This window comes from Anabrus simplex, chromosome 1 (assembly GCF_040414725.1).
Source record: "Anabrus simplex isolate iqAnaSimp1 chromosome 1, ASM4041472v1, whole genome shotgun sequence".
NCBI lineage: Eukaryota > Metazoa > Arthropoda > Insecta > Orthoptera > Tettigoniidae > Anabrus > Anabrus simplex.
The window spans coordinates 1,235,127,863-1,235,140,763 of NC_090265.1; the positions used below are offsets into that span (position 1 = coordinate 1,235,127,863).

A 12,901-nucleotide genomic window follows, 5' to 3' on the forward strand; every position below is an offset into this window, starting at 1 on the left:
GTATGCATTTATCTGTATCATTTAAAAAGAGGTAACCTTGCTTTCTTTTGATAGAACGATTTAGTATGGGATTTGGTATCATTTTATGAGGAGAAAACTTTCAAAATTGTGTATCTAATATCAAGATGTGTGTTCGTGGTTACAACATTTACCTATTGAACTCCGATGAATTCCGAACAATTTGCTAACTGTGGAAGATTCTGGTCTACATGGGTTTCTCTGTGCTCTTATTCCAACCTGCATCTTCGTCCCTTCTACAAACGCTAAGTAGGAACCTTAAATCTCACTAAAAATTTGAAGATTTTCCACCACTATTGTCTGTTGCTGAGGCCAGCCCTATGTTGATCTTTTGGAGGGGGAGGCTCTGACGGAAATTGGACAGTTTAAGGGCATTTAAAATAAGCCACATTATCATTCTGCAAAGTGCTAGTTGTACTGGTGCCTCCCGCAGACAGTAGCCTCCAGTGAACTTCAAGACATGTATTGTGCTGCCCTCTTGTAGCATGTACCCAACTTAACTTGTACTGTATTGTTCCTCTACACGACCATATTTTCGGTCGTCATCTGTTTTTTTTTCTGAATGGAAGATAGAAGAAGAAAAATCTTGCTCTTGCTGTTGCATCTTTAAATTATATATTAGCAGAGGAAAAAAGGTGGAAAATGTACCCTTTTGATCCGGGGTAATTCTATCGCCGTGTGGTGATAGTCACCAGTCGGTTTTGATGTATTTTATTTGTCAACTTGGGAAACTGTAAGTAACTACAATCTTCGTTTGATCCTGGAAGAATATGGATGTGATAACAGTAATTATCAGCGAACTGTTCTGTGTCGTCGGGTATATCTACACCTAAATTGTACTAAGTAAAATTCAATTATCACTGTTAGTGAAAAATTCGATTTACCAAAGAGACTGAATTGCTGGTTATCTTTATTGTGAATATGTTATAAACCTTCGTGGGGCCTTTATGTAATTATTCATAGAATGATTTTAGGTTGTTAACCACTCTAGAGATGTTCTTTTAATAAGAAAATTAATGTATTCAAAGATTTTGTGACAAGTTCGTCTCCATACTTCTACTATACCTTCGAGAGTACGTCTTAATTTTAAAAGGGGGTATTATGCATTAATCCTGTCTGGAAAATCTTTAATATCTTACTATACGAAGCATTGTGAGAAAATGGAGAATGTACGAGTAGAAAAATTGTTTTCGAATGACTGGTTCTAGCTTTGGTTCATTATCTTGTAAGGGTAGCCATTTTCTTGGTCATGTGACCGGTTACCTTGGTTACATTCACAACCCTTGGTTGGTGAATGTAATTATTATAGTTTGACATTTGACGTCTGATACGACTGTTGCTGGTGAACATATGAGGTGAGTTGAGTGTTTTTTGTTCTGGTTGGGTATGTGAATCGGAGTTCGTGCTTCGTATTTCTGCGGTTATTGGTGTTCTAAAGTATTAACATTTTAAACTAGATAATTAGTTTACTTGGTGGCTTTTATTTCTAATTTCTCCTCTATGTTTTATTTTAATTACGTGCGCCTGTTCTGCTCTTGGTGCTATTTTGGGATCTGTAACTTGGCTTTTCTGATTTATGTTGATAAACTTCTGAAGTAGTCATACGAAAGCATTTTTCTACTCTACTACCATAGTGTAATCAAACCAAGATCTTAGGGTTGGAACTTTTCTTGAGTACTACGTTTCCTAATTTACCCTGAAAAATATTCCAGATTTATCTTACGATTTGAATAGTGAAAGCAGTTTCTTTTGATTTTAATTTGAATCTAACTTGATGTCCAAGGCTTCCTAATTTAATTTAATCTTCCCTGTGTCTTATATGCAGGACTTATTAGTTGATTTGTGTCAACCTTTCTTTCATATTATTAAAGTTCCTGTTTAACTTAAGTCTGTTGTTTTATTTTAGTCAGTATTAACTTCTTTTACTTAGTAGTAAATTATTTTTTTCTTTATCCACCTGACCTTGGTGGGCCCTAATATCTTCCACGTGTTGCTACGACCTTCTTTTGGTTTTTGGTGTTTAAACTACCCATGGTCGTGCAAATACTATCGTGATATACCTCCTTGAAAGTACGCGATACCATTAAAAAAAACTCTCTCTTCAGTAGTAAACATTACCGCCTGTATTCTGTTTCACTATTTCAATAATCTAGCCAAACATTTGCTCACTGCAATACACACTGACGATTTCGACAGACCACAGCTAACACGTATGGTTTTTCCTGTACTGCTACCCTGTTGACCTTGGCCTGTCGGTGAGCGAGCAAGCAAGGGTGACAGATGTGACACCGTGCTGCCAACTAAACTGCTCATGCTACCTTACTCAGCAGCACGCAGGCACTGCGGAGAACATTTCCAGGTGCCCGTTATTTTCAAGTTCCAAGATATTAGACTGAAGCTTTTGGCACAATCTGTCATTAAGACCTAGTCATCAGCATAGGCAACACCAATAACTACATTTCCACTTAACTGAATCTCTCCCTGCTACTTTATACCTGTCAGCATATGATCCATGAAAACTTTGAACAACGAAGATGAAAGATTACAGCCTTGTCTAACCCCAGTAAGTACCTTGAACCAAGAACTCATTCTACCATCAATTCTCACTGCAGTCCAATTGATTTTAATGATCTACCCTTAATTCCATAGTCCCCCAGTACAGCAAACGTCTTTCCCCTCTGTACTCTGTCATATGCTTTCTCTAGATCTGGAGTGATATTCTATAGCCTTTTACAGTAAAGCCTGTCTTTAGCAGAATCTTTATGAACTGGAAAACTGTCCATAAAGAAAAATTTTCCTGGTGCTGTGAATTATGGTTTAACATTCATGCAAGTTTACCTGTATTTAGCGGAACCTGTGATGTGGAAACGGAAGTTGGTTTTGGTATTATAATGGAAAAGAATGTGAATTTCCTTCCTAACCCGTTTCAGTACATGTGTATTCCGAATGGATCTAAGATGGCTGAGACAGCATTCAGTCAGGAACTGTGTCTCTGTGCTTGATGCTGCAATTTGGATCACAATAGCAGTGAAAGGAGCGACTCTATATACAGTACATCAATGCTTTCACAAAGCCAAGTTTGTGCTACAACAAACTCTTGAACAGTATAATTACGGCAATGCCAGTGCAGAAGATTACATGGCCATTGACCTAGAAGTTGAGACAGAAGCAGCATTAGAAAACATCGAAGAATTCATCACCCATCACCTCCAAGAAAAGAAAACAGAAATAATTATAGTGATGATAAGAATGAAGACTCTGAAGAAGATGGTTTATGTAACATGAAGTCCTACCAATATGCTCTATCAGCCATAAAGGACATTCAGTCTTTTTTGCTAGTAAAAACATGATGCAAAATTGTTCAACATTCTTTGCCAAACCTTTTTGTTTTAATTGTGAACCATGCTACTACGGAATGTGGGGTCCAGTGTACAATTTTGGATTACTGGAAGAAGTGAATGACAGTACCAGTAATGTAAAGTAATTACTATTGGTGTTATTTCTATAAAACATGTAATGTATACGAAATAATTGTATGTACTGTACTATTATGCGCTGTTAGGAAATTCTAAACAAGAACAGATTTGTGTTAGTGCTGATGAATTAGTGAATGTAAGTGTGTGATTAGTGTCATATCTACTACTCCACAAAATTGTATAAATCTACTGCTGGATTATCTAATGGAGGTACGTACTTATTTTTATTTTTTAACCACCTTTATGAAACAGAATCCTGCACACAGCAGAAAAAATTCCAGTCCCTTGGGTTTCCACTGAGGACAGGTTTTACTGTAATTCAGTCAGATATATCTTGTGTAGAGGACACACACAGACATTGTATCATTTGCAATTATTTATGTCTTCTTTTACATGACAGGACTCAGCTATGAAACCTGCTGTTTCCTCCAACCATACAGTCACCCGCGCTTGAAATTTGAAATTTTGTGAAGTCACATATAGATAGGTAAGAACATGAAAATGAACCCATCAATGACAACAAAGCTGAGGAGCAGAAACAAATTTTTCAGGAACTGAGAAGAAATAGATGAAGAACTGACGAGGAGTAAGCCCATTTACTTCAAAATGGCAGTGTATGAATTTGCAGATATTTTCCTTGTCTCTTCTGTTGCTCCCTCTAATAATGTTGTTGTTGGTTTTATGTTCGACTAACTACATTTGTGGTTTTTGGAGATCCTGAGGTACCAAAATGTGGTCCCACAGGATTTTTTTTATGTGCCAGTAAATGTACAGACACAAGGAGATATGGAGATCATCCTTGTCCTTTCATATTTTCTTGTTTGTGCTTTTTCCTTTTTTTTTTTTTTCCAATTTGCTTTATGTCGCACCAACACAGATAGATCTTATGGCAACAATGGGATAGGGAAGGGCTAGGAGTGGGAAGGAAGCGGCCATGGCCTTAAGGAACAGCTCCAGCATTTTCCTGGTGTGAAAATGGGAAACCACAGAAAACCATGTTCAGGGCTGTCGACAGTAGGGTTGAACCCACTATCTCCCGGATGCAAGCTCATAGCTGCACGACCCTAACTGCATGGCCACTTGCTCGGTTTTCCTCTCTCTATTGCTCCTTCTTCCCATACTGTCCTGTCATACTTATCCTATTATGTTTTCCGTTTTATGTTCCTATCTCTCTTTATATGACTTGATTCAACACCTGCTTGTTCTCTTCATTACTACTTACTGTATGTCTGTGAATGTAATGTCAGCTATGAGATAATTTTACATGTTCAGCTTAATCTATGCCCAAGAGTTAAAGAGATTTATTTTCTCAGGAGTTTGGGAACATGTTATATACTTACATACTCCTTTAGCTGTCGTAATTTGTCGATACTGCCTTCTTGTACAGCAGCTGTGACAATTGCAGGATACAGGATGGTCCTCAAATGCTGCTGTTCTTTGTTAGAATGCAGGTCCAGGGTGTGTGCAACAGCATCCACCAGATCCCACTCCTTCACCTGAGTCACTTGACTTGAAGTAGTCAGCTCACCACGTAAATTACTGCGCATCATCTAGATAAATAAGGATAATAATTAGCTGCTTAGCATAATTAAGACTTTCTAAACTGCTTGAATATTTTGCTTGCCACTCCAGGACAGAAAAGTCTGTAATAAATGAGGGAGGAAATGAACAATAAGTTAAAAAGTTTCCTGGGCATTCTGTTGGCTTCAAAATGTAAATGTACTGGAGCTGCCCAGGTTTCAGCTATGAATTGCTATGCCTCTCTTCGTTGTTTGGCATCAAACTGTCCTAGATTCATTTCTAGTTCATTCACAGAGGTTTGTAGACAGAACACTGGAGAATATATTGTATGTATGTATGTATGTATGTATGTATGTATGTATGTATGTATGTAAAACGGATGCAGATTTCAACATGTTGTATTAAGTGACTTTCCTGAGGGGGTTAAAATGAAGAAAAACCTTTTTAATGTAGGTTTTTAGTCTGGATATTTAATATAGATTTGTGTAAGACAATATATGCCACTTATATTACTCAAACTAAGAAAAATGACAGAATGCAACATGGTATTTTCTGTTGCAGTGTGCCCATTTTTGAACCACCATGGGGCACTTTTGAACAACTGCTTCTTTAAATTGAAGGACAGTATATTTTTTCCAGAATGCAGAAAAGTATTGGAAAGACACACAAACTAAATAGTGGTATGTAAAGATATAGAACTTAAGAAAAGAATCTGGGAATTATTTTAATTTTCAAGTTTAGAAAGTCAAATGGAAATGACAGCCACATTAGCTTCTGCTTTCCTCCCAATGGCACTGCTTAGAAGTTTTAAAACAATGTCCGCCAAAGAAACACTCAGGAAAATAGAACATCTCAGTCAGTCTTCTTCTTCTTCTTCTTCTTCTTCTTCTTCTTCTTCTTCTTCTTCTTCTTCTTCTTCTTCTTCTTCTTCAGAAAAATTCCCCATACATTTCTCTGTCACTCTTTGTCTTTAATTTATCCAATATACAGTAGCTTAGTGTGTATATTCTTTCTTTGTTGCAAATTTAACTGAGATGAAATAATTTTTATTGATATCATCAATCCTCACTTCTTCATTCATTATCTTGGAAATTTCTTCATCAGATTCTCCCCAGGGATAATGAGTTACTTTCATTATCTGAGCTGAAATCTCTTCTACATTCATCACCAGCGCTTGCTTCTAAGGTTCCTTAAACAGCTTTCGCTTTCAATATATTACTACCTTTTTCATTATTAGGCCTTTACCACACACTTTTTTCAACTTTTCGGTCATTTCTGCTGTGAGTCTATATTTCTAAAGCTGATGTAAAAAATCTCAAAATTTCCTTGCTTTCTACCCCTGATAGTTTGTTTTCTCTCTGGAACTTTCAGAAAAGGGCATACAGATTCTGGAGTGACAGTAGAATGTGCAAGTTTCTCGATAGTGTTGGCTCTAGGTGACTGACTGACATCCACAGACAATGAAGATGTAAAATGTGAATCCATGGCACATTCTTCCTTAGCATGAGCTCTTGAAGATGCCTCATTTTACAGTATAAGAATAGTCAGCTATTGGAGATGCCTTATCATTAGGATGAGAAGAACCAGCTCTTGAAGATTCACTTTCCAGCTCAATCATTGGGTTATCATTGTCTTTGTTTGATTCTGGCCTGTCTGTTGCAGGACTTTCGAAGTCCTCATCTGTGAAGCCAGTGGTATCAGAAGGCCATATGCCAGTTGTCTTCAAGCCTGAACGTATGTTGTTTGTTTGGAAAATGGAAAGATCAGTAGTTTCTTTGATCTTCTCAGGAAGGTGGTGAATGGAAATTGTCTTTCCTAGATGATAGAATAGCCAGCTTCACTGTTTTTCAGTTCATTTTTGTTTTGAGTGACATACATCCAAAATGCTGGAGGCAGTGAGGTGGAAAAAAGCACATGATAATCCCATTTTCTCTGTAGTAAATTATTGAATCCAATGTACAGTGACTCTCATAACTGTCAAGTAGAAGCAGCATTTGATCATCTAGCTTGCAGCAAGTGTGCTTTCTAATGTGCTCTAGAAATCTCAAAAAAGCCACTAGTAGGACAGTTAGCCAATCCTAGCCTAATTTCTGGGGCACTGGAAGTTAGAGCATCATAGATTCTTGCATGGGAAAAATAAGTGCTGGTGCTAGAACATTTCATGTGGCACTGATGATTGCATAGTTATCTTCTCTCTGCAGATGCTACATGTTAAACTTGTTTTATTTCTGTTTGGACCACAATATGTGGGGTTTGAATAACTTATCATACCAGTTTTGCCAAGATTATAGATATGCTCACCTCTAAATTTATACTTTTCACATAGTTCTCTATAATTGAATAGGTCAAAGCTGAAAAGTATTGAAGTCAGTTTTGACTACTTTTCAGGAAAGAGATAAATGTAATTACTGAGCAGGGTGTCCACCCGTATGGAAAACCTGGGAAACAGGGAAATGTCAGGGAATTCGATAATTAACGGGAAAACCTGGAAATGTCAGGGAATTCAGGAAAAAATCTGGAAATTCATTCTTCTGCCAGATAAAATTGACATACCGTATTTATCCGTGTAATACAAACACATTTTTCAGTTTTTATAACATTAATCTAGGGCATGTCTTTTATGCCAGGAATAAATTTTAATGAAAAAGTGTGATCTCGAATGTGAAGTAATCAATAATATCAATAGCTATAGGATTGATCGAATTTTCAATGTTTTGATCTGCTTACTATTGAATATTCTGTGTTGGGGAATGGTGAGCTCGATGAATTAGACCTATATTGCGTTCTCAGTTTTTTCCAGTAATGTTTCCAGACTCTGAAACAGCTTCGAAAGTTCAACTGCACAGAACAAAAGTTGCATATACAATCACTCATGGTTTGGCTCTCTATTTCCATAAACAAGTTCTTGAGATGGGTAGTAAGTACACACATTTCACCGTTCGGTTTGACGAGTCACTGAATAAAGTTTCTCAGATAGGCCAAATGGATCTTGTAGTTCATTGTTTCAATCCTGATACTAATGAAGTATGCACTTCTTATTTTGATTCCATGTTTCTTGGTCACTCTACCTCCTCAGATTTGTTAATGGTTTTTTGCGTCACTCTACCTCCTCAGATTTGTTAATGGTTTTTTGCAAGCACAGCAAGGACCGTACCTAAAAAATTACAAATTTCAGTGGATGGTCCAAATGTTAATAAAAAGTTCTTTCAGGATTTTGGTAATTTATTAGATGATCTAGATGTTCCTATTTTGTTGAACATTGGATCTTGTGGCTTGCTTAGTGTGCACAATTCATATAAAATGGCAGTAAAAGAAACCCAGTGGAATATTGCAGAATTTCTTCGTGCTCTTCACTTCTTGTTTTGCTACGCTCCTGCAAGTCGTGCTGATTATATACATTATTCAGGTTCAAACGTATTTCCTTCAAAATATTGTGCTATAAGATGGCTTGAAAATTTTCAAGTCATTGAACATGCTATAGATATCCTACCTAATGTCAAAAAATATTTGGAAGGAACAAACAGAGACAAGAAAATCCCAAGCTGTAACAGCTTCAAAATAGTATCAACTTCACTTAAAGATAAGGTTCTTAAGGCCAAGTTGTCGTTTTTATTATCACTTGGAGATTTGTAACCATTCCTAAAAGTTTCAGACAGGTCTCCCATTTGCATCACTCCTTTATGAATCTATCATTGATGATAAATATCATGACAAGGTTTGTTAAGTCTGAGTCACTGCAGTCTTCAGAAGATCTCCTAAAACGTATTTAGACAGTAAAGAAAATCTTCTGCCTGCATCTAAAATTGACATAGGTTATGCTGCTAAAGCAGCACTTCGTGGCAATCCTGGATTAAATGATAGAGACATGTTAGTGTTTTGCACAGATTGTCTAAGAGGAATGGTAGCTTTGTGCAAATAGTTACTGGAAAGGCCACCGCTGCATATCGTCGTCATCATCCTCAGTTTCCAGCTGTTGGCCGCATCTGCTCACTGCTAGCATATAAACTGACTAAATTAATTTCTTGTTTCGATCCAAGTGTAGCCAAGTAGCCTCTAAGCAGCAGACTGCTAAGGATAGCTTTAAATGCCTTTGTTGAAAACAAATGGATCTCGGGTAATGAACCGTTCATGTACAAAGGGAGTTCACTTCGGTTTGTGAGAATGATACTTTGAAAAAAGTGAATTCTTTATATTCTAAAGACTAGAGGTTAGATCACTTTTGGCTTCGCACTGTTCTTCCAATAGTAAATTTGAAAACAGAAAAGTTGGCTTCATTTCTCAAAATGATACTAATATTGTTTCATAGAAATGCTTCACTTGAATGTGGTTTTCCTGTTAATAAAGAAATTATAGTAGAGAACATGCTACAAGTATCCCTTGTAGCATAAAGAATAATATATGATTCTATCCCAAACCCTGGTGGAATTGAAAAGGTCTCCATTAATAACAAGGAGTGCTCATGCTTTGTACGTTCAAAATCTAAAGGGGAAACATGAAATATTGGAAGTAGAAGATTCTTTGCAAAAAATAAGAGAAAGGCCGCTTTGTTGCTGAAGGAATTAGAAGAAAAGAAGTGGAGGGTGATGGCAGAATCTCGAGTAGTTGGTGGCTACAAAGAAGTTTCTTCGCTGAAGCAGTAATGGTAATACATGTAAAAAAAACTTAAAGTGAATTTAATCAGACTAAATTAAACTTCCAAGTTTTAATATGCACATTAATTGCTCATTTATTTTTTTGGATGTTAAGTTTTAAAAATGTATTTTAATATTACTGACACTTCCTTTATAATTACGTTATTTGTCATCATGTGTCAGGGAAAAAACTGGTTTTTATGTCTGGAAAACAGGGAAATGTCAGGGAATTTTAAAAGCTGGATTTGGTGGACACCCTGCTGAGGGAGAATGTAAGAAACAGGCAATGTTGATATTTTACAGTACATTGTAAACCAGATACTCTCGTTATATTTGCATTAGTGGAATGTCAATTTTAAAGTAATGAACTATTTTGAGAATCAATGAAAAGAATTTGACTTAATGCTTTTCAGCTCTGTGGTCAGTTTAATATTCATATATATAAATATTTTGCATGATAGTTTTATTAAAATGCATTTTAATAAAAAATGTAGAGAAGTCCATTACAAATATAATTTACAATACATGATATGAAACATCACATGGATTCCCTTTAATTTTCTGTAGTTGGCCAGTTCAAAATAGAGTCCCTCGTGTTGAACATACTGTATTATTTTTCCAATGTCCTGCAGCTTCCTGGTAGAAATAGAGTCCCTTGTGTTGAACATACTATATTATTTTTGCAATGTCCTGCAGCTTCCTGGTAGTAATAGAGTCCCTCGTGTTGAAGATACTGTATTATTTTTCCAAAGTCCTGCAGCTTCTTTAAGTTCATGGGCACCTTGTCCTTATATTCCTTCTTATAAAGCATTGCAGGGCTGATTACCAATTTGGGTTTTCCCAGATAAAATGTATGTGTAACTGGGGAGTCTATGTAGACTGATGCTTGAATCACTCCAGTCTGGTTGCTGTTGCATTTGAATTGCTTGAATTTCATGGGCGCAAATGGTTATTTCTGGTTCTTAGGTAGTTTCATACTTTCCTTGGATATGACAGTCTTCTTGAACAGCGATGGTCACCATGCATCAAAATTTACCACCTCATCATATTCCACGATGTGAACTTCAAAATTTTTCTTACTATTCGCTATTATCTGTACATAGTCTTTAGGTGTATACAACCGGGTGAGCTGGCCGTGCGGTTAGGGGCGCGCAGCTGTGAGCTTGCATCCGGGAGATAGTAGGTTCCAACCCCACTGTCAGCAGCCCTGAAGATGGTTTTCCGTCGTTTCCCATTTTTACACGAGGCAAATGCTGGGGCTGTACCTTACCGAAGGCCGTAGCCACTTCCTTCCCATTCCTAGGTCTTTCCTATCCCATCATTGCTATAACACCTATCTGTGTCGGTGCGATGCAAAAAAACAAAACAAAGGTGTATACAGTCTAATCAACAGTTTTTAGTTTCTTCTTGAATACACCTACATTTATGTCACAAGGTAAATGTGAATGTCCACCTTCAGGAAACCTATGAGTGATTGATTGAAATCTGCTTGTACCTGTCAAATCCATAAATATTCTGACTAGAGCATGGTCTTTATTTTGGCCAGGATATCCACCCAAAATTAAGTGAAGGTGTTTCACGCTTTGAAAGACATAATGCTTTTCATAGTGGTTCAAAAAGGAGCACACTTCATTAGCCCCCTTGTTCCTGTTGCCCTCATGATAAAAATAGACTACAGTGCATCCACTTTTCAGATCATGTACATTAAATACATTAAACCACAACAAACACAGGTAAAATATTTCTTGCACTGGAATTCTAGGCAAAGGCCTGTGTCCTCACTATGTTGGCATAATGATTTCACTTCTTTTAAAGACCTATAAAATTTAAGACTCCTGTGGAGATGGATTTCCAATTCAGCCTTTGCAGCAAGCTTAAAATTTTCGGAGATGTGAGGACCCTTAATTTTGAATTGAGTTCTTTGCACAGGGAACAAACATATATCTGGGGTCTTCCCAAGTTTATAATCTGGATTTCACACAGATGCGAGCATTCAAATATTGAATTTCCTTCCCAGTATAGTGGAAGATTTCACAGGAAATGATGTTATATGATTATGCAGTATATAGCTTTATTAACTTTTTCAGAAGTTTTGTTAACTTTAAGATTCTTTTCACGCTTATCTTTTGGCACTTCTCCACGAAGCAGAGCAGGAGTTACATTAAATAACCATTTCATACCTATAGCATGTAAACTTCGGAAAGCTTTTTGACACACCAATGTCCTCCTTGAACAGATCATGACAAAATATTGAAAACTTGAAAGCTTCTTCCATTCCTCTACGGCATTCACTTTTCTGGGTCTGCGCCGTTTGACAACACTTGCTTCAATAAGGCATAGTAAATGCATGTCTTGGGAATCTTTACTTGACAGATCATGGAACTTTACCAGAATGTTTACTTTATCATTGTCACCAATCCTTTCAAAACGATGCTTGTGGCACCTACATACATAAAAAGTAATCTGAAAGAGTTTTTTTGCTGATAGTTATTTTTAAAACACAAGCATTTCTATGTCACAGTCCCATACAGGGCCAGCTATTTTATTCCTTGCCAGCTCACTGTAGACAACGGTATTGGTTAAAATGAAAGAGAATAAAACAGCTGGATTTATATCACAACCGAAAAAGTATCTTCAGTAAACCTATCTAAACCTGATTCCTTGGCCACAAATTCGATTTTACCTAACCAGAACTAGAACCCAGGCCTCTTTCAAGCTGTTATGATAAGGACACAACTATTCCAGCACTTGCTGCTACTTATGGCCACATAAACCATGTTTACTAACCTGCAATCTTTGCCTGTTTTCTTCTCATTGATGCAATGTACTTTATGTAAAGTAAACCTTTTTGGATAGCATCTTTTATGATGTTTTCCTTATGAAGACTGTATTGCCTATTTGTTTTAGGAGACATAACGCACAAGTAACAAACACTTCCTGTAGTGAGCAACCAGGAAATGCCACAAAATAATATAGCGCAGGAATCCTGCAGGGCAGCCAACGTTAAGTACGGCGCAGAAAGGAAACAAGTCAGTGACTTAATGCTTTCCTCCTCCGGTCGCACTACACATAGCAGTGGTTTCTGCCATAAATAGAAGGATGACTTAATTCCTTCTTATGCCATTCGAAGGCCATTGGTTCAATACCTCAGAATATTGAATAGGGTAACAAAAAGATATGCAATACTTTTCAGCTCCAACTGATTCAAATATTCTCAAATTTTGTAACATTATTCTTATTTGAGTTCATTGCTCT

The 12,901-nt window shown here is 36.8% G+C and overlaps 1 protein-coding gene across 1 annotated transcript in view; it reads right to left on the minus strand.

The window, feature by feature from the left end:
* Nucleotides 1-12,901, minus strand: part of LOC136858222 (L-asparaginase 1) — a 257,068-nt gene that overhangs the window by 47,690 nt on the left and 196,477 nt on the right. Inside the window, exon 9 of the mRNA XM_067137609.2 lies at nucleotides 4,835-5,044. Coding sequence (XP_066993710.2) covers nucleotides 4,835-5,044 — 210 coding nt within the window. The remainder of the gene's footprint in view (nucleotides 1-4,834; nucleotides 5,045-12,901) is intronic.